At 43.0% G+C, this 26,314-nt stretch overlaps 1 protein-coding gene across 1 annotated transcript; it reads left to right on the top strand.

The window, feature by feature from the left end:
• Positions 1 to 4,743: 4,743 nt before the first annotated feature.
• On the top strand, positions 4,744 to 24,316 carry MYLIP (myosin regulatory light chain interacting protein). The gene is made up of 7 exons (XM_068160821.1): positions 4,744 to 5,000; positions 6,044 to 6,234; positions 19,689 to 19,874; positions 20,654 to 20,851; positions 21,189 to 21,353; positions 23,227 to 23,647; positions 23,998 to 24,316. Exons 1-7 carry the CDS (start codon positions 4,914 to 4,916, stop codon positions 24,085 to 24,087), a joined length of 1,338 nt encoding a protein of 445 aa, XP_068016922.1. The 5' UTR covers positions 4,744 to 4,913; the 3' UTR covers positions 24,088 to 24,316.
• The last annotated feature ends 1,998 nt before the right edge of the window (positions 24,317 to 26,314 follow it).

Genomic DNA, 26,314 nt, shown 5'->3' with positions numbered 1-26,314 from the left:
CTGTCTAATAGTTGTGCTTTTATCCCAGGCTCCACAGTTGCTGCCATCTGGTCATGAAAATTCTCAAGGCTGCAGGTCCACTTCAGCTGCTGGGACAGACCATCATACCCATACAGAGCCAGTGGTGCCCAGGACTCCCATGGTCCCTGTAGCCACCCTCTTGTGCTCTCACCCCTACAGACATGCAGCCACTCTTACACCCAGAGGTGGCCTTCATAGACCTCTAAACCCATCCTGGCCCCTAGCCCACTTTACCACTGGCTTGTCCGGTATGATCTTTGCTAGCAATCACACCCACACTCACTCCATTTGGTGCACCACAGACACTCCTCACACACACACAAAGTAAAGAGCCTCTTACTGGAAAACAGTTGAAGATGGAGTTTAGTAAGGAAACAGAACAGAATGTGCTGGTCACCAGACAAGCATCCTGGTCAGCCAACTCTTTACAGATGAACCCTTTTATTCCCTTATCCCACACTTGTTACTGCTCAAATCTCCTAAATCCTTCCTTTGTCCTGCTTTTGGCTCTTCTCCTGCACATTTCATAATAAATCCTGTGCAATCCCCAAACACTCCTGCCCCACATTCCCTTATGTATCCCACACCTCCGACTGGCAATCCCCTTTAGTCCAAGAGGTAACCTGGAAGGCTGCTCCCCATGGCTCATGGTGATGGGTTGCATGCCTGGATACTGCGACTGGCTCTGCAGGGAAAATCCCAGAAGGCAATCAAACAGGGTTTACTTTCCTCTTAGCATTTAATTTGGGTTATTGCCTGCCATTGTGCCCTCTGTGATCCTCTGACTTATGAAGACAGGCCTTTCATGGCCTTCCTGTGATGAGTGTGGGCAGTAACCAAACAATCTCTCAGCAGCCTTACAAACTGCATCCATTGAAACCTATTTAGTATCTCTTATTTAGGCCAAGCAAAATGAGAAAGCAATAAATCAGAACAGGAGAAGAGCATATACAAGGTACAAGAACAGGGAAATATGAAGCCAGGGTCTACGACCTCATACTGCCTCTGACTATTACGTAAACTGGGATTACCATTCAAAATATTTTGTCATGCAGCCATTCATCCTTTCCAGAACAAAAGGCAGCACAAACAACTAGCACTGGGACAAGTCTGTTGGTGTTCACCTTTCCTAGAAAAGGGCAAGCTGCCATTTTACACAGGGCTACAGAAGTTCATCATTTGTCTAGGTTATCATCCTCCCTCACAGTCTGCAGAGCACACCTTTAGCACCAAGACTTGTAATAAGGCACTTCTATGCATGCCTTTAATGTGATGCCACCAATGGACAGTAAAGATAAATGATAGGTACTTCTAAATACTTGATGAAGCCTCATCCTGAGCACGTGCAGGAGATGAGCATTTTCTAGAACTGTAGAATGCTTTTGGTTGGAAAGGATCTTTGAACATCACTTAGAATAACCTGACCTGGAATGTTTCCAGGGATGGGGAATCTACCACCTTCCCAGGCAACTTGTGCCAGTGTTTCACCACCCTCTTTGTAAGGAATTTCTTTCACAGATTCACAAATTGCATCGGGTTGGAAGGGACCCTCAAAGGTAACCAGGGAAAGCTTGTGAGCAAAGATCTACACAAGGAGAGGCATTAGCTTTTACTGGACATAAGAGGCAATATGTCCATGCTGGGGTCTAACTTCATAGGCTTTCCATTCAGTTGTCAGACAACAATGAAGTAGGACATGACCAGAAATGAACCCCGTGGAGGGATTACATTAAGGAAAAATAATCAACCAGTGTTAGGCAAGGAAATTTAAATATATTAACATATAAAAAAGTAATTACTTATGCAAAGTAGCAGAAGACTGACCTATCATAAGATGCTACTGCTGTATAGTACAAAGCATTTCATGCTCTGAGTAGTTTACCTCAGTGTTGTTATTTCATCAAAGAGACCAGGCAGGAGACTGTAAGATGTTTCAGTTTTCAGTCTCAGATAGAGCCCAAAGGGTTGCAACAGGGACTTGTCGCAAGAGCTGTCTCCTGTGTGTTAATGCAGGACTCAGTCCTTTACTCTTTCCTGTACAGCATGAATAAAATATCACAGGGAGACTGTGAAATAGAATGTATTTCTATGACAGTGGTGTCCAGATGACACCCTTGAAAAGGAATACTTGTTTTACACAGGGCTTAAACAATTTATGCAGTTTATTGCCACAAGCTATTTTTGTGGCTTACAGTTTAGCAGATTTCAAAGCAGGATAACACTTCTACAGACAGAATAAGAACACCTACATTTATATTAATTCAGATAAAAGGAAAACACAGAATGGATATGAAAAAGTAAGATTGCTGGAACAAGAAATGTCTGTGTGTCTGGGCAATGCCTAACACAAGATGAACTGATTCCTACTTAGACAAGTAACATGGATCAATAAGTAAAGGTGAATCTACTAGGTATAAGCCAGCTTTATCTACTTAGTACTAGAGAAAATATGCAAGCACATTATCTCACAATTACATAAAGATTTCTTGCACTTTACTCTGTAGCATCTGATCTGAGCTACAGATCAGGGAGAGGATATCAGAATACTAATGGTATGAGTCATCATGGCAGTTTTTGTGTTTCTTCTTCATAACAACTCTAGGACTCTTTTGATTATGACAGAAACATTGAAATCACACAAACTACAGTAACATCACAGTATGTAGAAGTAAAATCAAAAGAAAACTTGCATTTTATTTCCTGCATCCTCTCCAATAGAAACTAAAGAACAAGTGGAAATCCAAGCTCTTTTCTATAGTAAAATATTCTGTGTGTTTTTTTCTGTTAGAGCTTAATGTCCTCATAATTAATGCCCTCCCAAAGAGATGGCTTCCCCCCACTCACCGTAAAGTCACATATTTAACATAATTTTGCAATTTCATTAATCTCTCTTTCAAGCTGTTTCCCTTTTTTCTACCCTTTACTCCATTGTTGTTTTAAAACTCTAAGCTCTTCAACTTAAACATTGGGCATGAAAAAAACCTGGGCATGAAAACCTGAGCTGGTAAGCATACAGGTGAAATGCAGCATCATTCAGGTTTGGCATGTCATTGCCTGACTCTTGCCTCCTACTGTTCTCCTTGGTTCAGAACACAGCAGAGTTCTAGTTACAGAGTTCACATGAACTAAATGGACAGAGCTCTATATACTGTGTTTGCAGAGTTCCTAAGAGAATGAGCATCCATTCTGAGAGTTCATTAAACACAAATTAAAAATACCAACAACCCTGATAAGCACAGCAGAAATATCCATGTGGAAGCAGGTGACCCATCCACATGAGAACAAGCTAATATTTACCCCAGTGGTGATCTTGCGTTAGTGCTTCTTCCTATTATCCTTCACTGCATTTTCAAATCTGCATTTCCTCTCTTAGTTCTTCCCCTGACAGCCTACTTGTTCCTCACCACTACACTGCCCAGTACTTCTTTGGTCTGCATTTCTTTCAGGGAACCTGCTCATTCCTTAATTTGTACATGGTTCTCTTTGCTGCTTCAGTTAGCATTGTTAAAGCAGCCATCATCAACTCCACTTGATAGACCTTGGGTAAGTTTGTCCAATATTTCTAAGGGATCACCTGGTGCAGGTGTTCCTTCCCTGGCCTTGAATGGTCCTTAAAATTTTCACATTTCCACTGCTTTGAGTGCTGCATAACACAAAGCTGGACTAAGGCCAAAGAGAGTATGAGAGAGAAGGCATTAATCTGGTCGGTATTTTCCACACAACAAGAAGGAGTGTTTGCAAAACCTAGAGGCAAGTGATGAAAATATTTGCTTGTCACATAGCTCATGGCTGCTTATTCTCAAATTAATTTTGTGCACAGTCCCCACTGAATGAATTTGGTCTCTGCTTTCATTGAGCAGAGACACTGAGGTGCTAGAGTGTGTTCAAAGTAGTGCAACAAACTTGGTGAAGGGTCAAGAGGACAAACCTTCTGAGAAGTGGCTAAGGGAACTGGGGTTGGTTGATCCAGAGAAAAGGACTCTGAGGGGAGACCTTCTCACTCTCTACAACTGTCTGAAAGGAGATTGTAGCAACATGAGTGTTGGTGTCTTTTCACAGGTAACAAGAGATGAGACAAGAGGGAACAGCTTGAAGTTGCACCAGGAGGGGTTTAAATTGGACATTAGGAAAAAAAATGTTCACTGAAGGTGTTGTCAAGCCCTGGAACAGGCTGTCCAGGGCAATAATGGAGTCATGATCCCTGGGCATACTTAAAAACCGTGTAGATGTGGTGCTGAGTGACATAGTTTAACGGTGACCTGGCAGTGTTGAATTAACGGCTGGACTCAGTGATCTTAAGTTTTTTTTCTAACCAAAACAATTATGATTCTACGAGTCTATTATTTAAGTGGACCTAATTCCAGGGCAAAAAAGTACTGGGCTGTTGCAAGTGGCGGCTAATGAATCTAATTTGGAGAGGCAAAGCCTGCGGCTCGGCTGCTCCGCTCCGCGCCCGAGAGGACCGGGGGTGTTGGGGGTAGTCCGGTGGGCGGCCTGCTGACCTTGAGATCCGTTAGGGGGCGCCAGAGAGCGACAACAACAAACGCCCCCCCCGTCCGCCGCCGTTTGCCGGGGATGTCGGCGGCGCTGATTGGTGGCGTCGGCGGCCCGCAGCGATGAGCGGCGTTTCGCCATTGGTCCGCAGGTGCCGCTCGGGGTGGGGAGGGGGAGACGGAGGGTATATGTGGAGGGAGCGGAGCCGGCGGAGCGCAAGCAGTGGGGACAGTGTGTTAGGCGGTGGCTGTGTGTCCAGGCGTGGGCGGGCTGGTTGTGTGGGCGGTGGCCGGGGTACGCGTGCTTGCCTCAGCCTGTAGCGTCAGCTGCGATTCTCCGCCGGCCGCAGCGGCTGCTCCGGGTGTCCGTGACGGCGGCGGCGCTGGCTGTCCTTAGCCATGCTGTGCTATGTGACCAGGCCGGACGCGGTGGTGATGGAGGTAGAGGTAGAGGCGAAAGCAAACGGCGAGGACTGCCTCAACCAGGTGAGGGGCCGCGCTCTCCTCCCCGCCGTCCTGCTGCCTTCCCGGGGCGCGAGAGCTCGGGGGGTGTGTGGCAGCGGCGTATGTGGGGTCAGTGGTGACCGCTGGGCAGCGGGGAGCGCTGGTCCCCGGCAGGCGCGCACCGGCTTTGGCGGAGAGAGGGCAAGAGGGGCGCGAAGAGCGGGGCCTCGGGGTTGCGTGTTCCGGCCGTTGAGGGCGGCGGTGGCGCGAGGCAGGGCCGTGCGGGGGCGGCCGCGCGGTGGGGGCGGGGAGCTGCCGCCGCCGCAGTCTCCCTGCTCCTCTCTGGCTTTTTTTTTTCCTTTTTGGCTTTTTTTTTCCCCTTTGATTTTATTCAGCCCCCCCCTTCCATTATGGATGCTGAGGTTGCCGTGGGGGCTCTCCGGCCCTTCCGCTCTACAGCGCCTTTTGGGAGGGCGGGCTTCGGCCTCCCTACTGCAGCCCGTTCCGTTCCCAAGGTGGGGGGCGCGGATGGAACCCACTTGGCTGAGATGACGCCGCCCAGGCGGTGCCAGAACCGTCTCCGTGGCCTGCTGGGGCCGTGCTGGCCCAAGCTGCCGTCCAGGTGCTTTTGCTCTTCTGTTACTGTCGCCTCGCTGCGGCGGCTGCCGTGAGGATGCTGGAGAGGGCCAAACGTAGCAGCTCAGCCTGTTGGTGGCATCTAAATAAAACTTGTGGGTTGTACTTTTTTCTCATTGTGGCCTAGAAAGTGTTACTGGCTGTGATGTTAACTCTTCTGGAAATCCGCTGTCTAAAGTTCCCTACCTGAGGGTGAGAAGGGGAAACAGAATTTGACCGTGGAATTTTATGTATCTTTCAGCTAGTAGAGACATTCCCTGTTTATTCTTAGTATTTGCCCACACGCTGTTCTGTGTGCAACTTAAAAATCCAATTAAGCAATCTTTTGTAGAAAGATGCTTACAGAATGATGTATTTTTTTGAAGTGACCAATCTGAAACAGTACTTGGTTCAGATAATACTTTGTATCATTGTGTTGCAGCCTCGCAATAAAGAACTTCTTATTTCAGGTTTGCAGAAGGTTGGGAATAATAGAAGTTGATTATTTTGGACTGCAGTTCACTGGCAGCAAAGGGGAGAATTTGTGGCTTAATTTGAGGAACAGGATCTCCCAGCAGATGGATGGTTTAGCCCCTTATCGAATGAAATTGAGAGTCAAGTTTTTTGTAGAGCCACATCTTATCTTACAAGAACAGACAAGGTAAGTTAAAGATAGCTGTAAGTAGATTTAACTTTGTTTTTAGCTTCTATAACTTATGAAAGTGATTATACATTCGTTTTATTTATTCTATTTGGTAACCTTGCTTGATGTTTCTGTATAGTTTTGAAACCTTAGTGGTGTTTAAATGTATAATTCCTTTTTGACTTTTTAAAATAACAAGGCTGGTAATAATGTAGGTGTCATGTAGCTACCAGTAAGTAATGAGTATAGGTAATTCCATGAGCACTTAGTGCTGAAAGAAACTAATCTACTAGTAGCAAATTATGTATACGGTATTTGTGTGTCCGATAGTAACCTCTCTTCAGCGGTGTTACTCTAGGTCGTTTGAAACCACTGGTACAGAAAGGCAGGAAACAATTCCTCCCACAGAGCAAAAAAACTTGCTGAGTTCCTTTTTGTCTGGTATTATGTTACACTAACTTTCAAATAGCTATGGGCCCTTTGAGGCTACAAAAGAAACAGCTGTTCAGCTTCTTCTGTGAACAGTTTTAACTGCATTGCTTTGCTGTTAGCCAGTTGTAAGAATTAAGTCTTCTAAGATTAATAGCACTTGCTTTTACTCCTTGAGTTTGATTGCCACATGAATTGCAATTGAGCTGTCCTTAAAGTAGAGCACATACCTATTTAATCCTCACCTTCCAGCATTTTTTTCTGTTAGTTTTTGATAGTACAGTTAATGTAAATGGGGTAGACTGAAATTAGTGTCTATATGACAATGACAAAACATGCTTGACTACCACTTTAACTTGGTACTTTGAAAATTAAGACCATGGATACACTACATCTGCTCTGCACAGAATATTTGTCTAAAGAATCATGCTGTAGAAAACAGTTTGTTAGGACCGTGCACATGTTTTTTGAACTGATGTGTAGGGGAGCAGCTTCTGGAGTGCAGGGACTTACCATTTGGGTTGAAGTTTCTGGGATGTTAAAGAGTTAGCCCCTAGTTGTCCTGTGTAATAGCTTTAGATAGGCAGGTGCTTTCTAAGCAAATTCCAGTTTGGATGTACCTTATTTTTTGAGAAGATGAATTGAATTCTCTATAGTGTATCATTGGGCTTAAAGAAATTTGTACTCCTCTTGAAATACTCTCAGTGAGGATAAGTATAAACCCAGATAATGAAAAGTTTTGTCATGTACCACAAAGGGAGCAAAACAATTTTATAATTGATGTTGCAGCAGAGATTGCCCTGAGCTTATTTGCATCTCTCCACACAGACCAAATCAGAGTGAATCTGAGGAAACCTAAAGCTGACATGATTGGCATTTTTATGCTGTCCTTGATGAATGTTTACCCAGTTTTTGCAGACACCTGTGTTCCTGCCTTCAACACTGTCAGTGCAAGATGTGGCAGGTTGTGTAAGTTAATAGAGGGCTTGAACTGGTGAAACATACCCCAGGGGCCTAAAAGACAGGTTGTGTGGGGAGAATAACAGCTTGTATGCATACATCAAAGGAGCAAGTGCTTGTCCACTACAAAGATGGTGGGATAAGCTAGCTTTTATGCATGAAATGAGAATGTCCTAAATTTAACATGTTAGAATACTGAGGCACAATCATCAAAAGAGATGTATTAAAAATCTACTCTGGAAATACTTATTTTGGAAAGCAACAGGCATTGAAACTAGAATTTAACATCACACTGTCTCTGAAAACATGAATAGTCCTGAAGCCTCAGCTAAACTGTTCAGAGGAGACCTTATTGCTGTCTACAACTTACCTGAAGGGAGGTTGTAGCCAGGTGGGGGTTGGTCTCTTCTCCCAGGCAAACAGCACCAGAACAAAAGGACACAGTCTCAGGCTGTGCCAGGGAGGTTTAGGCTGGATGTTAGGAGGAAGTTCTTCACAGAGAGTGATTGGCCATTGGAATGGGCTGCCTAGGGAGGTGGTGGAGTCACCATCACTGGAGGGGTTTAGGAAGAGACTGGATGGGGTGCTTGGTGCCATGGTTTAGTTGATTAGATAGTGCTGGATGATAGGTTGGACTTGATGATCTCAAAGGTCTTTTCCAAGCTGTTTAATTCTATTCTTGTCTCATCTACATCCTGAGGATTTTTAGCATTCCTGCTAGAAATCCAAGTTGTAAACTAGTTTGCAGTAACTGGCTTCTAGTTGTATATGCCCAGTAGTCTGTGGGTTGCAGACCTAGATTTCCATAGTGCCTGTGGTCAATGTGTATTTTAGTGGGTTGACAGTTTTAGTAGATGAAGTTTTACGCTGGGGTCTGCTTGAAGATTTGCATGTATACATAACTGTTTCTTCACATTGGTTGCATGTAAGCATCTGTGGTAACAAGGAGAAGCTGAAAAACTTAAGCCTGTCACTGAACTTTACATCCATAGTTATGTCATAGGCTTGTAAGGATTAGCTGTACAATTGGAGCACTGACACTTTCTGTCTTATCTTTACTTAGAAAATCAGTGTACTGCTTGACAAATCCTGATGGATATCCTTGGTTCCATTTAGCGGTTATGTGCACAACTGATGCAGAGGGTGTTTCTGGCAGAGTTTGTTGCTTTCTGGTCCCTTGTGTGTAGAACACTGAGGAAATTTGTCATGCTGCCTATGGTGTAGTTCTTAGATATAAATCAGATGCATGTTGAGACTGCTTTTGGAATCTAGGAAGCTGCAAGTAATTCCAAGTTTTGTTGTGCTTCATGATGATTGTAGAGAATGTTGTGACTGAGTTTTGCCTGTACTTAGGAAGCTTTGTTAACCTCTGTCCAATTGCTTCATTAGAATCCTTGTCTTGCACTTCAGTTTAAGACTCAGGAGTATGTATCAATTTAACATTCAGGTTTCTATAGTCTATGTGAAAAGCTATCTAGCAACTGAACATGAGGGTCTTCTGTTACCTTTCATTGGTGAGTGATCCAGTAGAAGATCAGGACATTGTGCATTTTAATCTCAAGCAAAGGAAGCTCTCTTATTACTGAGAGCAAAGACAGCAGGTTATTTGTACCTTTGACCACTGTAGCAACAATCTACCTTCACCAGGCCCTTTGTGAATGGGAGAATTCATGGAAGGAAAAACCTTCCTATTACACTTTCTTTCCTTTTACAGGGTTGTGACTGGTTTAGTTCTGTTTTTCTTTGGATCTCAGTTTTGGTTTCCAGCTTAACTGCGTTTTTGTAGATTGGAATTGTTTTCAGTGGAATCAAAGTGCTTCAGTGCAAGAATGCTTTTCAAATTTAATATGCTGCTGTCAAATAGAGTTGTGCAAACAAGTCTGAAATGTGAATGGTGTGCTTGTTTAAAGGGGTTGGAACAACCCCACATTTTTTTGACTGGAAAATCACACTGACTTTAAAAGGACTGATATCATTCTGCTTAAGAGACAGATGTGATGTCCAAGATCTAGATTGGTTGGGTTTGATCCTAAAGGTCTCTTTCAGCCCCCATAACGCTATGATTTTATAAACTTCTCCTTGTCATGTTTGTTTTCACTGCTTATGTATTTCTTGATGGAATAGAATTGTTTTGGTTGGACACCACATCTGTCTTTTAAATACCTCTACCCCTTTCCTGGCCTGTCTTTTCCAGGGCTTGACAACCCTTTCAGTGAAGAAATTTTTCCTAATATCCAAACTAATTGCAGCTGCAGTTTGCAACTGCAACTTCAGGCCGTTTTCTCTTGCTTGGGAGAATGAACCGACCCCCACCTTGCTACAAACTCCTTTCAGGTAGTTAGAGTGAGGTCTTCCCTGAGCCTCCTTCCCTTCAGGCTAAACAATCCCAGTTCCCTCAGCTGCTCCTCAGAAGACCTTTTCTCCAAACTCTTCAGCTTCCTTGCTCTTTTCTCGACTTGCTCAAACACGCCAATGTCTGCCTTGTAGTGAGAGCTCCTAAAGTAGGTAATGCTACAGTTAGTTTAAAAACAAAAAGGCAGGTTTAGTCAGTGATTTATGGGCGTTCTGTGTTTTGGGGGTTGTGTTGGGGGTTGTGTTGCTGGGATTTAGAAATGATTATCCTTCGCTGCTCAGGAGGCTGTGATAGGGGGAAGAAAAGGGGACTTACCGCGGGGCACGGAGCGGTGTAACCCCAGGTCAGAGACCTGCAGTAACCTCGGTTTGCTGCTAATCAGCGGCTGCGGCAAGCCCCGGCAGGTCGGGCAGCGCAGCTCCCGATTGGCTCGCACTGTCTCGGGGCAGAAAGTCCTGCTTGGCCTAAAAGCATTCTTTGTGAAACTCAGGGCTGAGAGGTCTTGAAACTTGCATCCACCGTCACAACGAGAGTGTTTGCTGAGCCGCACAAGAGGCCTATTGTGCCAAGCCCTCGTCCAGGAGAACAGTGTATTTCAGTGTGGCAAGATAAAGTTGACGTTGCAGGAACTGCACAGAAGCAGAAATAATCCAGAAGCAAATAATGTTTTGACCAATGTAACATTTACCCAGATGTACATCAAAATGGGTAAAGTTACTTGTCCTGTGTAATGTGACTGGAAATCCAATATTCCTATATAAGCCATGACAATTTAACATTTCAGGTGCTAACAAGTCGTGAAGTTTCACAAAGCATGCAAAAGAGCTGTATGTTGCCAGCCATGAGATGGGTAATTGTTTTGGAAGCTGTTGAAAAGTTGTTTGCCAGTATGTTAATTGTATTTGCAGAGTACCTTGGGTTTGCATCATTGTCCAGGTCTAGTAACTATAATTAAGAACTGTTTTGTAAAATACTTTGAGCAGTTAGATATGTGTAGAAGGTAGAAAATCTGAGAAACATGCTGTTATCTTACTTCCAGCACTGGTTAGCCAATGCAGCAGTGGTGTGGTTTGTGTTACAATGCAGTGAAACAGTCTGCTGTAACAGCCACCAGGGTGAGTTTAATGGATCTGTTTGTTTAAATTAGGGCTGAATTGCAGCTGGTAACCTTTCACCCACTTAGTTGAGAACAAATAAGATGCTGAAGAACATAAATTGTAAATTGTAGCTTTGCTTTTTGTTATGGAGCGGTCTTACCTGCTTTAAAGAGGATTATATTACTAAGGTACTTTTATCAATGTGTACAAGAACAGTAACATCTCTTTAATTCCCTTAGACCCAAGAGTCACAGATTTGCTTCACAGTAGGAAAGAGCCTTAAGATGTGGTAAGGGATGTCATACCCCAAAGAACAGACATTTCTTTGGGATGTATGCTAAGATTTCATGCTGGTAGTCTAGCAAGAGAATGGGGTTTTTTTTGTTCTATTTCTAGTTAAGGAATTATTAGTTGCATACAGGAACTTTATGGCTAAAGGGTTGGGATTTGTCACTTTTTTCAGTGGCAGTAAAGTTTAGAGCTTAAAACTTTCAATAGAGTCTTCTTCAGATATCTCATAGCCCTGTTTTCCTTTCCTAGATTGTAGTAGAAACAATGCTTTGTGTACAACTTTGAATCCTGATGCACAGAATTGTCTTCAGTGAGCCAAGAAAGAAATTAATCCTGTAGTGTGTATTACTCCACACTTCTCATAGCACTTACCAATTCCACTGGCAACAATGAAGTGTCCTGTAGGGATTTCATTGTAGTGAAATACTGATGTCTGTTTCTGGTAGTGGTTTTCAGTATAGTCGGCCTGCATAAACTGTTTCAGAGAAAGGCAAAAGGCAATTGAGGTGATGTCTAGGTTTGTGACTTCAGTGGCATAGTTTTTTGTGAAATTGACTGTCTGCTGAAATCTCCTTGCAGCTTTCTCTTTTTGCAGCATTTCTTTCAAATTATTTGTGCAACTGAAATACATCAATCACAGTGTACTTTTGATTTTACTGAAGGATTTACTGGGCACAAAACTTACTGTATGTAAAGCACTGACACACAAATGAGGATTCAGAATGAATATAAAATTCTTCAGTGTATCTGAAGAAACCAGGTCATCCCATTCTAATTCTAAAAATGCTTTTTCTTTTCAAAAGGAAAAAAATCTGCCTGTGCAGTGACTAAAGAAGTCTAGCTTGGGCAAACTTCATGTTTTCTCCTTGAATCAAGTACTTGTGTGCTGTTTTGAACTATCAAGCTCAGAGGAAATGCTCTGTAATTGAATATACAGGAATATCTAGTTAGCATGAGTCTGGAGGGGGAACTATAGGGCTGGTTTAGATTATATAGACTGCCTTTTGTACTAATGCTGTCATGTGTGCAACTCAGACCACAAGTGAAATGGAAAGTTCTGTTTGTTCTTAAAGCTGCCATTAGTTCAATGTCCCAACATGTCTGGCATGTTTTAAGATGATGAGGAGCCACAACCGTTGATGATTGGTAAAGTTCAGACTTTTGGACTCAGACAGCAGGGAAAGCAACACAAACCCCACAACTCTGGGTTCAGATAAAAGGTTTTACTGGAAATTATACAATACACAGTTACCTTAGTCTATTTGCAGAAAAGCACAGCAAAAATGCAGAAGCAGCAGAGGCCAGTGATAGAATGGCTCCCTCCATCCAAACACACAGAAGCCAGTCCAGCAGAAAAGACCTAACACCCCAAACCCCCAGAAACTGGAAGGAGCAACCAGAACAGGAAGTCTCTTGTTACAATCTGAACTTCAAGCCCCGTGATACTTTGGCTGCAGCCAGCACTACCATTTTGAAACTGGCAGGATGGCAGCAGGGTATTGACTATCATCTGCAGATTCAACTTAACCCATGATATTCTCCACTCCTTATTCTATACCATCATGCCCAGCAGCAATTAACATCAAACAATGTACATCATACATCATTTCACTGTCTCCTCTCACTCAAAATGAGATGTTTGCAGTGCACAGAATATTTCTCCCTGGAGATGCTTTGGAGCTCCATTGTGATCCAGTACCATCTGGATCAGTCCATGACCAGTCCAAATGGTGGAACTTTGTTTCCACCCTGTGGCAGTCAATTCTAGCAACTCCTTCCACCTATCCAAGTGAAAGCAAACTAGCTTGTGTTGCGGTGCTCTGCTTCCAACATATCCAGGTGCTGGGACCCCCATGTCACACCAGAAACACAAGCAGGTTCCACCCTTTGTAGTTTCATGGCATCAGACTACACTGTGTGCCTATGTCTCCTAAAGGTTCATATTCTTATGGGTCTGTACAGTCTGAAAAAAGTTGTCCTTCTCCATCTGGTTGGAGGCAGAAGCCCTCTAATTCTGACTGGAATTACTTGCATCTTGTGTAGATGTTTTGGGAGTGCAGGCAGATGAGAAGCAGTACCAGCTTGTCTGCTCTTTTCTACTGGAAACTGAGGCAGCATTATTCTGGGGAGAATTTCCGTGTAATTCATGTACTCATGCAGCTTATCCCACTTTGTATTTTCCCCATTGTCGTGTAAGTAAAACTAAAGGGTGTGTGCTGTGGCATGTACCTCACAGATCTTCCCCAATGGACAGGGAAGCACCTGCTCCTCATGGCTGAAACATGGGACCATACCTGTGGGGAACATAAAGTGCTCTCTTGGATTTGTTCAGTCATGTGGGACAGCTCCTTCACACCTGAAACACAGACCTGGATGAAGAGAGACTTCGCTGCATTGCCAGAGCCTGCTAGTCATGTCAGCCTCTCTTTGTCCATGGCCATTTTCTAAAGTGAGAGATAAAAAGATTGAGTGACCACCCCTTGTTCTGCTTCCCCTTCCCATGATGACCTTGAGTGATCCCATCCTTTACCAGAGGCTCTGCTTTCCTTATGTTTCTTTTTCTGTACAGGGGCAGCTGGTACTGGTACAGGCTGGTTCTCTGGGGTGGCTGCCATGCCCTTTGGTCTGTCTGTATGCCCAGAGACCTTCTCTTGTTTCTGAGCACTCTGAACAGTGATGAGAAGGGTTTAAGAGGCATGGGCCAGACCTCAACACAGTGATTTTTGTCTCTTGGGAACTTGTGAGCTGACTAACAGACTTCCCAAACATTTCACCAGCTTGTCAGGGTTTTGGGTGAAATTCCAAACCACAGGAGGTGACCACCATCTTGGTGCTTGCCAATACTTTCACATATTCTGCCTCTCATAATTATCTAGCCTCAGGACAGGTCTCCAAAGGGTGTTCTTGGAAAAGATCTGTATTATCATGGTCAAGACCAGGCACACACACATTTAAGAGACATGGCAACAGAAGCAGTCTGGTGTTGATGTCCCAAGGATATTCAAAACCATCAAAAGGTGAACAAGTGTTCTCTTTCATGTCAGCTGTGTCAGATTACTGATAAATGATAGTACTGCATGCAGAAACCATCTTAAGAACCAGTGAAATAATCCACTCATAATATCAAACATGCCACTAAACAGCACAGTACCGCCACAGCCTTACACTGTTTGCCCAAGGTGACAAAGAGTACTGTGGAGGATAGCATAGGGAGAACAAGTTGGAAAAAAGCATAAGAGCTTATGTAGTGTAATCAAAAACAGCAACACAGACAGTAAAATAAATGCCTTGACATGAAGGGGAATATACCAGAACAAGTATAGGGTGAATAAATCTGCTCTAGCAGAATTGAATTCTATTGTTATTTCAACTTGACACTTGGGCCCAGACCTCATGTTGGGTGCCAAATGTGGACTGTCCTGGGTTAACACAGCCTGCTCTCACAAGCCTTCCTCTCTCCCCACGCAGATGGGAGAGAAAGTAACACAAAAAAAGCCACCTCTGGGTTAAAATGAAGAGTTTTACTGGAAATTATACAATGCACAGTCACCTAAGCCTGTTGGCAGAAAAGCCTAGCAAAAATGCAGAAGCCAGGGATAAAATGGTTCCCCCCAGCCGAGCATGGAGAAGCCAGCCCAGCAGAAAAGATCCAACACCCTCAATGCCCAGACACTAGAACCATCAACCAAAACACAAAGCCTTTCATATCACAATCTGAACTTCAAGCCCCATGATACTTTTGCACCAGCCTCACTTTCATTTTGAGACTGGTGTGACAGCAGCATGGTACAGAACATCATCGACTCAACCCATGACACCCCATTTCACTGGCAAGTTCTGTTAACTAGTTTCTGACCTCTTATAGGAGGGGTTTTGGCAATGGACTTGGGACAGCAATGGTTTTGTTAGGTGCAGACCAATGACTTTGAAATGGACTGTTAAATACAGATGGTTTTGTCTGTTTTCTGACTTAAAGAATTAGCTTGTCATAGTGCAAGCCAGGACATCAGTTTGCATAGCTTTGGTTACTTTGCTCTGCCTATCCCTTATATGTGCTATACCTTTGGCCCCAGTGTCTGAAAAATGTAAGGTGGCTTACTTTCTGGGATACCTTCCCCTAGGTGATCCAAGCCACTTCTGGGAAGTTACTGCACACTACTTGATGTGACGCAGCTTCACGCTGTACCTTAAACTTCTTTGTCTCACTCTGTCATTGCTAGCCTTTTAGTACTGGGATGTGACAAAGCCATACCTCTGCTGCAGTTCTTTCTTTAATACATCTGTATTTGCAGGAATGATCTTTTTTTCCAGCTCCTTCTTGCTGTCAATAAGGTCTTCCCAGAAAGGGGAGAAGGCTGAGTTTTTCCTCTGTAGTCAGTGCTGTCATATGCATAAAATAAAACCACAAGCATTGAGTTGTAGTAGCTGTCAATGTGTGCCAGCTAATGAGAATAAAATTGTCAGATATTTCTTTAAAATACCGTGTGTGTAATCAATACTTAGTTATGATGAGTGGAATACCTGGTCTGATAGTGACAGAGGATCACAGGTGCAGGAAGAGAGTAATTTGTTTTACAAAGTGTTGATTGGTATTTAGGCACATGCCTACTCTCTGAATTTTTTGGCCAGTGCTTTAGTTATTCTCAAATACTTTAGATCTGTGGACTGAGCCCCAAAAGGAGCGTACATCATTTCTGAGGCCCAAGCCACACAGAAGAGAGGTAAGAATTAGGTCAGATAAAGGGATCAGAGCAGAGGTCTTGGACTTCCTCCAAGAAAAGCCTAGACAGTGGAGACAACTATTCTGTCTGAAGTTATGGTCCTCTTGCCACTGAAGCTCTAGCATGTCTCAAACTGCTTGCAAAGGCAGGCGTTGGAGCTGTGACTTGCTGCAGGAAATGGGTTGTAGGGCAGCATTTGGGATAATTTAACAGCTATTTTTTTTCCTGATTTCAAAAGTTCTGGATGTGGGGCATCTTTTGGGGGAGAGTGTGTTTGCAGCTGCAGCATTTACCATAGAGCTAAGAGTAAATACAAATTTTGCAAGCTATGTAATTGTTCATAGTAATGAAGAAGTAGCTGTGTTTGCCCTGCTACACATGGAATTGCAAGGTGCTGCAAAAGGATGTGTGTAAGATAATATTAAAAATTGCTGTTTGAAGGAAAACAAATCACTTACTAGCATCTTGAATTTCAGTGATGAGTAATTCAATACATCTCTTTAAGAGAAGTAGGCTGTGCTTTATTAGAAAAGTCAGAAGTCAATGTTCCATTACAATGGATGCTATGACACACATTCCTGTGGGCAACAGGCTTCATTTACTAAAAGATTTAATTTTTGTTCAGTGATACATAGCCACATCATCTGGCTTTAATAAATATGTTAAGGTTTAAGAACAAATGCTCATTTTTATTGTCTTCCTTGAGGCAAGATACAGATGAAGTCATGGACTTTTAAGGTAGACTGCAGGGGAAATTACCAGCCTGCTGTTAAGTGTTGTAGGAAATTTCGAGTTGTCTAATTACCTGATCTATTAGCTAATTAAGAGCAGATTTGTGAATTTTCCAACTAGATGTCAAACCTGCCTGCATCCCAAGCATGAAGAAAGGTTTTTCTGGCAAACAGGCTTACACTATAGATGTTTTTGTATTCTACAGTATCTTTTCAGTTGTTTAATTCCGTTAATCATGTTGCTGGCCAAACCACCATCTTCTTTTGGTGGCAGAGATTTCAGCTGTGTAGAGAAAACAAGCTTCTGTGGCATGACAAATAGTTTCATAGTTTCATTCAGGGTTGGAAGGGACCACAAGGATCATCTAGTTCCAACCCCCCTGCCATGGGCAGGGACACCCCACACTAGATCAGGCTGGACAGAGCCTCATCCAGCCTGCTCTTAAACACCCCCAGGGACGGGGCCTCGACCACCTCCCTGGACAACCCATTCCAGGGTTTCACCACTCTCATGGTGAAGAACCTCCTCCTCACATCCAGCCTGAATCCCCCACCTCCAGCTTCATTCCATTCCCCCTAGTCCTATCACTACCTGAGATCCTGAGAAGTCCTTCCCCAGCCTTCCTGTAGGCCCCCTTCAGATACTGGAAGGCGACAATTAGGTCTCCTCGGAGCCTTCTCTTCTGCAGACTGAACAGCCCCAACTCCTTCAGTCTGTCCTCATAGGGGAGGTGCTCCAGCCCTCTGATCATCCTCGTGGCCCTTCTCTGGACACGTTCCAGCACCTCCACATCCCTCTTGTAATAGGGGCTCCAGAACTGGACACAGTACTCCAGGTGGGGTCTCACCAGGGCTGAGTAGAGGGGGAGGATCACCTCCCTCGACCTGCTAGCCACACTTCTCCTGATGCAGCCCAGGATCTGATTGGCTTTGCGGGCTGCAAGTGCACACTGAGAGCTCATGTTGAGCTTTTTGTCCACCAGCACCCCCAAGTCTCTCTCCTCAGGGCTACTTTCCAGCCAGTCACTGCCCAGCCTGTATTTGTGCCTGGGATTGCCTCGACCCAGATGCAGGACCCTGCACTTGCTCTTATTGAACTTCATGAGGTTGGCCTGTGCCCACCTCTCCAGCCTGTCAAGGTCCCGCTGGATGGCCTCCCTTCCCTCCAGCGTGTCTGCTGCACCACACAGCTTGGTGTCATCAGCAAACTTGCTGAGGGTGCACTCAATGCCACTGTCCATGTCCCCCACAAAGATGTTGAATAAGACAGGTCCCAGGACTGATCCCTGAGGGACTCCACTTGTCACTGGCCTCCACTGGGACATGGAGCCATTGACAGCCACTCTTTGGGTGCGACCATCAAGCCAGTTCCTTATCCATCTAGTGGTCCACCCATCAAACCCATGTGTCACCAGTTTGGAGACCAGGATGTGATGCGGGACAGTGTCGAAGGCTTTGCTCAGGTCCAGGTAAACGACATCAGTTGCTCGCCCCTCATCTATTAATTTTGTCACCTGCTCATAGAAGGCCACCAGGTTGGTCAGGCAGGATTTGCCCTTGGCAAAAAAATGTTCACCTGCTGGTTTCTTCACAAATTTGCTTCTCTGCAGGGTAACTTGTAAGTGGCAACCAAGAAAACTTAAACATGTGAAACTAATCCAAATACATTTTATTGATATTTTACTCATGGAATTCAAATTACTAGGTGGCCTTAGGAGTTAAGCAGTTCCTAGTCTTATGATGTTAAAAGTGCTCATTTCTTCTAACAGTGCTTTTAGATACTGCCTGCATTTGTAGCCTCATCTTTGTAAGTATCTTCATTGATGATCTGGATGAGGGGGTCGAGTCAGTCATCAGCAAGTTTGCAGATGACACCAAGTTAGGGGCAGATGTTAGTCAGTTAGAGGGTAGAAAGGCTCTGCAGAGGGACCTCGACCGACTGGACAGATGGGCAGAGTCCAATGGGATGGCATTCAACAAGTCCAAGTGCCGAGTGCTGCACTTTGGCTGCGGCAATCCCATGCAGAGCTACAGGCTGGGGTCGGAGTGGCTGGAGAGCTCCCAAACAGAGAGGGCCCTGGGGGTGCTGATCGACAGCCACTTGAATATGAGCCAGCAGTGTGCCCAGGTGGCCAAGAGGGCCAATGGCATCCTGGCCTGCATTAGGAATAGTGTGGCCAGCAGGAGCAGGGAGGTCATTGTGCCCCTGTACTCTGCTTTGGTTAGGCCGCACCTTGAGTACTGTGTCCAGTTCTGGGCCCCTCAGTTTAAGAAGGACAACGAAACACTTGAACGTGTCCAGAGAAGGGCAACAAGGCTGGGGAGAGGCCTTGAGCACAAGCCCTATGAGGAGAGGCTGAGGGAGCTGGGATTGTTTAGCCTGGAGAAGAGGAGGCTCAGGGGTGACCTCATTGCCCTCTACAACTACCTGAGGGGTGGTTGTGGCCGGGAAGGGGTTGGTCTCTTCTCCCAGGCAACCAGCACCAGAACAAGGGGACACAGTCTCAAGCTGTGCCAGGGGAGGTTTAGACTCAAGGTGAGGAGAAAGTTCTTCACCGAGCGCCCAAGGAGGTGGTTGAGTCACCATCCCTGGGGGCGTTCAAGAGGAGATTGGAAGTGGCACTTGGTGCCATGTTCTAGTCATGGGGTCTGTGTTGATAGGTTGGACTCGATGATCCTCGAGGTCCTTTCCAACCTAAGTGATACTGTGATACTGTGATAAATGAATAGTAGGATGGAGGCTCTTTGTCTTGCGCCAGACTTTCCTCTACTTGGTACATCCATTGCAAAATCTTGATTACCAAACATCTGATACATTATCTGATTAGTGTCTTGGTTACAAATATCTTGTAACATTTTGTGAAAGCAAACATTTCTGATTCTATTGCAGGCATATGTTTTTCTTGCATATAAAAGAAGATCTCCTTGCTGGTAATCTTCAGTGTTCTTCAGAGCATGCAATTGAACTTAGTGCATTGTTGGCACAGATGAAGTTTGGAGATTATAACCAGAACACAGCCAAGTACAGTTATGAAGAGTTATGTGCAAAAGAGCTCACCACTACCATTTTGGAGAGGTAAGATTAGCACAATGATAGAACCTCCTTTTTTGAGACCAAAAAGTTCAGATTTTTGTTAAACCTCTAAGTGCTGATTGCTGATCTTGCGTTGTCAAAGGTAATGATAAGTAATTTTGGAGGTAAATATGCAGGTTGTATTTTGAACTAATGTTCTCATTTCAGTTCAGTTTTCAGCTCAATTGTGAGTACTTTTTATGAAAAGCAAAAACTACTGAACTCCAGTACTTGGGGAAATACAGATGCCTAAATACTGTGAGCAGGGTAATCAAATTGCAAGTATGCCTTAAACCTCCACTTGTGAAAGAAAGCAAAAAGAATTTATTTGGCTCAGTACCCATAAACTGGGAAGTAAACAGGGTTCCTGAGACACCCTTGTAGATAGTTCTGAATATCAAGAAACTTTGTGTGTTACAATTTCTGTAGTTTTTTGTTGGGTTTTTTTGGGGGGGTGTCTTTGGTTGTTGGTTTTGTTGTTGGCTTTTTTAATGAACTTAATGGTTGTTTAGGCAGTTGTGTTGTGGGGGTCTTAGTTGGAAAGCCTTGATTACATGTAGCTTTTTCATTTCAAAGCAGTGTCTCCCAGTGAATATTCTCAGGATGTTTTGGTAATTCTTAATTCCCTCTGGTTTGTGATTACTGGAAATGTGTAGCCAGATAAAGCAAGTCAGGAGCAATTAATCTAACTAGGTCATTTAAAAAACAAAGTTAAAACAGGCTTCTAACAGTAATGGCATCAACTTGAGTTTTTCACCTATCTTCAATCTTCTTATCAACAGCATTATTGCAAAACACAAGGAGCTAGAAGGTCTCAGTCAAGCTTCTGCTGAATACCAGGTTCTACAGATTGTTACAACGCTGGAGAACTACGGGGTGGAGTGGCATTCAGTGAGAGACAGTGAAGGGCAAAAACTCCTTATTGGTGTTGGACCTGAAGGCATATCCATCTGTAAAGATGACTTCAGTCCTATCAACAGGTATGTGCTTTGTGGAACCATTTTCATCTACTTTTCTGAAGTACTGAGCATGCCTGTAGTCTTACATAAATAGGCAAAACTGCTCTGTGAATCACTGGAAGGAGCTATCGGAATCTAGGGTCTGAGGTCACTATCTGCTTATAATCGAGATGATAGCTGGCCTTAATGCTCTTGATTTCTTTATATGCATTTTTGAGGCAGCATATTCAATCCAGCATTACAGACAGGAACTGTAGATCATTGTAACTTCTGATGAAACTCCACTGTAGCAGTGTGTGGGAAATGCCTTTATCCTTAAAAGCTAAATAACCTTTCTTTTTTTTATGTTCCTTTACAGAATTGCTTATCCTGTTGTTCAAATGGCAACTCAGTCTGGGAAGAATGTCTATCTGACTGTTACCAAGGAGTCTGGTAATAGTGTAGTTCTCTTGTTTAAGATGATTAGTACAAGGGCAGCAAGTGGACTCTACAGAGCAATTACAGAGACACATGCATTTTACAGGTCAGTACTGCCACTAGAGGCAACTGCTGATGCTTTTTATTGCAGTATTTGAATTAAGTGCTTAAGCATCTAGCAGCCTGACTGCACCTCAGTTCTTTGCAATATTTCATTCTTTGCAGTCTCTACTTTCCTCTTAAGTCCAGAAGCTGAACAGGTTTTTGCTGCTTTCCATTTTGTGGCATGGGAATGCAAGACAAGTAAGCAACATTTCTCAGTCTACTGCAATATATAACAACTCTTCAGAATATAAACTTAAAGTGGTTTTTGGTACTTCATAAACAAGATGTACAATTTTTGTCCCCATATAAGAGGGAGGACGAGAGTGCAAAGGAGATCAAAGATCCTGTCCAGAATATGTAGATGCAGCTCATATGCACATGTGGTTTTTCTCCTTTGTCTCCTCCAATTGCTAGAAGTTATTTGTGTGTCACCTTCCCATCCCATGTATTTTAATCCTCCTGCAGTTCCACTGTCATTGCCCATATTCCCAGGACTTTGTTTTGTGCCAGAAGCTATCCTGTTGTTCTTTTTATCCTGTTGTTCTTTGAAGCAGGAGTGCTAGACTCATTTGTTGTGTGCTGATTTTTTTTCCTACCCAGGTCCAACATTGATAAGTAGAACTAAGTATAGAAGACAATCAATTTTTGTATGTATTTTTTGAGGAAGCACCTTCAGTCCATCATTACAGACACCTGGAGTTCATTTTCACTTTGAAAGTGCAACATAGCAGTTTGTGGAAAGTGCCTTTATCCTTAAAAGCTAAATAACCTTTCTTTTTTTACATATAGTCATTTATAGGATTGCTAAGCCTGTTGAAATGGCAAGTCAAAGACACTTGGAGTTTTCTAACTACCACATACTGGTTTCAATTACTTCAAGAGAAGAAATGGACTTAAAGCAGAGGAAAATATGTACACTAGGCAAAAATCTGTCCAGCTTTTCAAATTAGATCATTTCAATAGTTACAGCAATTAACATCAACCAGCTGTCTTTCTAACCACTGCTTATTTTTTGGGCTTGATGTTAAATGTGTCTCGTTCTGCCCTGTGATGACATGCCATTCCATTGCTGCTTTGCACTCTTCATACTTTATTTCTAGGCTATTCAAACATAACTTCTTAAATCAGTCTTAACTTTTTGATATTTGGCTCTGCTTCTAACTTCTGCTGTCCTTTGTAGTTTCTGATTTTATTTGTAGCATAATTTTAGTTAGGCAATAGCATTTGGCTATAAGCTTAGATCTTTGATCTTAGACCCCGTGAGGCCCTGCTGGGTGTTTGTATTTTGTTTCCTATGTTGTCTAGGGAAGTGATTTGCCTTAATAGGCTTCTGTGGATTTTAACTGTAGCACAGAAATATGTGACAGGCATGGTTGGGGTGGCTGAAATACTCAGCAGCAAATGCTAATGGCTTAATTCTCTATGCTGCATTCACACTGGTTCCCTTCAGATGGTATAATACTAGTATGTAAAGTACTGGGTGGAAATTTGGTTAAAGACATTACTTGACTATATGCTAAATTCTTGAGAGCATCTCTAAAGAAAGAGCTGTTAGGCCAAAGATTAATAATTGGAATTCTTTAATGCAGTGTTTGGAAATTGCCATGTAAAGAGGTGTTGTGAAGTTGAACTCTAGATTAAGCAAGTGTTGGCTCTTTGTATAATGTGTTAAGGCCCTTTCCATGGGTGGCTCTTAAAATATCTGTCACTTTTCCACTTTATACTTTTCAGAGAGTTGTCACACAAACAGCATTCAAGAGCTTAGTTTGGTTGAATTTCAGTGCTGTTACTTTTAACTTCGGGAACAAATCATTGTAGGGATAATTTTAGTGGTATTAACTAACAAAGCTTGCATTTGTCCTGTTGTTTTATAGGTGTGACACTGTCACCAGTGCTGTCATGATGCAGTATAGCAGAGACTTAAAGGGCCACCTAGCATCTCTATTCCTGAATGAAAACATTAATCTTGGTAAAAAATATGTCTTTGACATTAAAAGAACATCAAAAGAAGTTTATGATCATGCAAGGCGAGCTCTTTACAATGCTGGCATTGTGGATCTTGTTTCAAGAAGTGATCAAACCCCACCAAGTTCTCCCCTTAAATCTTCAGAAAGTAGCATGAACTGCGATAATTGTGAGGGTCTTAGCTGCCAGCAAACAAAAGCTCTGCAAGAGAAGTTGCGGAAGCTAAAGGAGTCCATGCTTTGTATGGTGTGCTGTGAAGAAGAAATCAATTCAACCTTTTGTCCATGTGGCCACACAGTATGCTGCAAGACCTGCGCTGCCCAATTACAGGTAATTGCCATGCTGTTGACATGTGACATACCAAACACTTGACATGTTTGGTTTTCTGAATATCTGAGAGTTATGGATTAAAACATTTATGTTGATACTCTAGTAAAACTTCCTTTTGTTAAAAATACCTGTTCAGATGATGTTGGAAAAGGTGAGCTTTCGAGGTGCTAGCTTCACTGCCGTGAGGGGAAGAATTAGCTGCATGTTTCTGCATGTTTCTGACAATAGGTAACATTAAGTTTGGAGATGATGGAAAAAGTGCTGCTATGTGTGCATGGAGGGAAGTCTGCAATAAGTGTAGACACTCAAAATACCAAGTAAGCTAATTTCCTAATGTTTTTCCTTTCCAGTCATGTCCTGTTTGCAGGTCTCGTGTAGAGCATGTCCAGCACGTGTACTTGCCAACCCACACCAGTCTTCTCAATCTGACTGTGATATGATCTGCGATCTACTTTAAACCATCATGTACTCTTTAAACTGCACTAATACGAAACACAACCATTGATTGTGAAGAAGGCATTCGCTCTGGCACCTATCCACGATCAAAAGCAAAAATACTGCATTTCTTCACATAAACATTCTTCCTTCAGCATGTCCAAAATGGGTTTGGGTCATCTTTTGAGAGCAGAAGCATAAGCAATTCATGTTACTTAGGAGAAGGATGTATAAGTTTGTAGCATGGCAGCATTGCCACAAAGTTTAGTAACCTGGAGAAATGTGGTGCACACACATCAATATACCCAGTGAGAGCAATGCAGCCTTCTGTTTTACACTCTCAAAATCCTTTTTTAGTACTGGCATTCCATTTATTTTAATAGTGAGACTGGCTTTTACAAATACTGGTTTAGTATGGCTCATAGTTTTTGCTTTTAGTAAACTGCTTTAAAGAGGAGAGAACTTTTAAGAAATGGTTCTTAAACTAAAGTTACAAGGCTTCATCAAGCAGCTGTGTTTTAACTCAGAATTCTATTAAAGAGAGAATAATTCTGAGATAATAGCTTTGGAAGAGTGGGAAGGTTTAATCTCAGCGTGGAGGGTGGGTCAGGAAAGTATGGCCGGCAGCGTCCTGTGGCAGCGCTAACGCGAGTCTGCTCACAGTGAAACTCTGGATGGGCGATGCACTCCCGCATTTCCCACATCTGGTTTACCTGATCATCTCGGAGCTGCAGTCAGCTGCCCTTTCAGTTGGCTTTATTTTTGGAGACTGATTTTAAACTGTTGAACATGTACCATTAATTTCTACAATAAGGGTTGTGTATAGTTTTAAATGCTTTCTTCAGTTAACATCTTTATTGGGTATGTCATTTCCTGCTAAAACTTCTTGATCTCTACCCCCTCCTACTTGGGCATTTTGGGCTCTGGTTTCCTAGTGTATTTTCCAGGGTACAGAAGGAACTAGAGGCTGTGTTTGGGTGCAATACTGGCTTAATCAAAGCTAAAAAAGTACACTGTCACTTTACTGAGATTTTCTGACTATACTTTCATATTGCCTTAATGTAGCAGTAATGTGTGTTTATGCATCTGTTTCTTTGCACAGACATTTTGTCAAAATATTAAAACTCTACTTTTTTATGACACATTAGCATATAAACCTTACTCAAAGAGGGTATTTATTTTTTCACTTTGTAAAGAAAATTTTGTTTCCTCATGAAGCAAGAGCTTTGTCCTATATTGTAGGCAACTTCTGTCTTTTTATATTCAGGTTAATAAAGGACTTTAAAAATCTACTTTTGTGTTCTCAGTAAGACTTCAGTTTTGTTCTGAAATTCATCTGAGGCATTTCTGAACTGAAATACAGTATGAAGTAGTTTCATGTTTACGGTATTGAATGTTGTGTCCTGGCTTAAGAGGTAACATTTGCTCAGGTGTGTACAAATTTCCAGGGAGGGAAGGAAATAGAATGGTATAACCACCTTTGTTCAGGCCCTGTACTTGGAATAGCTAACATATGCCAACTGTAAAACAGCCTTTGGAATTAACTTTGTGAAGAACTTCCTGCAGTAAAGTGTCCAAATATGTGGGGTATGCTCCAGTGAGATGAGAGAAACACAAAATGTCACTTGAGAGTTGGAATTTTAGCAGAAAGTGCTTAATTACAGATGTGTTAGTGTGGTTTTGTCTGAAGCCATTTGTATTTACAAACTTAGGACTCCACTTTTCTTGAAGAGATGGAGCTTGATTACTTCCAGTGTGGTCTCAGACATACCACCCCACCGATAAGCTGAAGGATGTAAGAAAGACGTGCTGGTATCAGACCAAAGCTCTCTGGAATCCTCAGGAATCTACTCTGGCAGCTGTGAACTGAAGTCACTTAAAAAGTTGTTGTGACAACCTGTATGACCTTTGCAAAGACAAAACTGGTAAATGAGTGTTTTTGGATAAGACTATCCAGCTTCAGGTAAGACTATCCAGGTGCTGTGCCAGCGTACAGTAGTGCTAAAGCAAACCTTCCCTGCTTCTCAAGATCACTTTGTTCTGCACTAACTGAGTTGAGTTAGTAACATTAATCCATCATTCTACAGCAGCTGGATGACATAGATTGTAAATTAATACAAATAGGTGTTAATATGGGCATCTGATTTAAAACATTCAACCAGATCAAGCTGTTAAAATTGGCAAGCATTAACTTCAGGTCCTTCTAATTAAATTGGCTCTGTAATTAGACAT

This window comes from Melanerpes formicivorus, unplaced genomic scaffold (assembly GCF_026170545.1).
Source record: "Melanerpes formicivorus ecotype bairdi unplaced genomic scaffold, bMelFor1.0.p_v2 SCAF_53, whole genome shotgun sequence".
In the NCBI taxonomy this organism is placed as follows: Eukaryota; Metazoa; Chordata; class Aves; order Piciformes; family Picidae; genus Melanerpes; species Melanerpes formicivorus.
The sequence above is the reverse complement of the archived record's forward strand: the minus strand, read 5'-3'. Positions and strand labels throughout refer to the sequence as shown.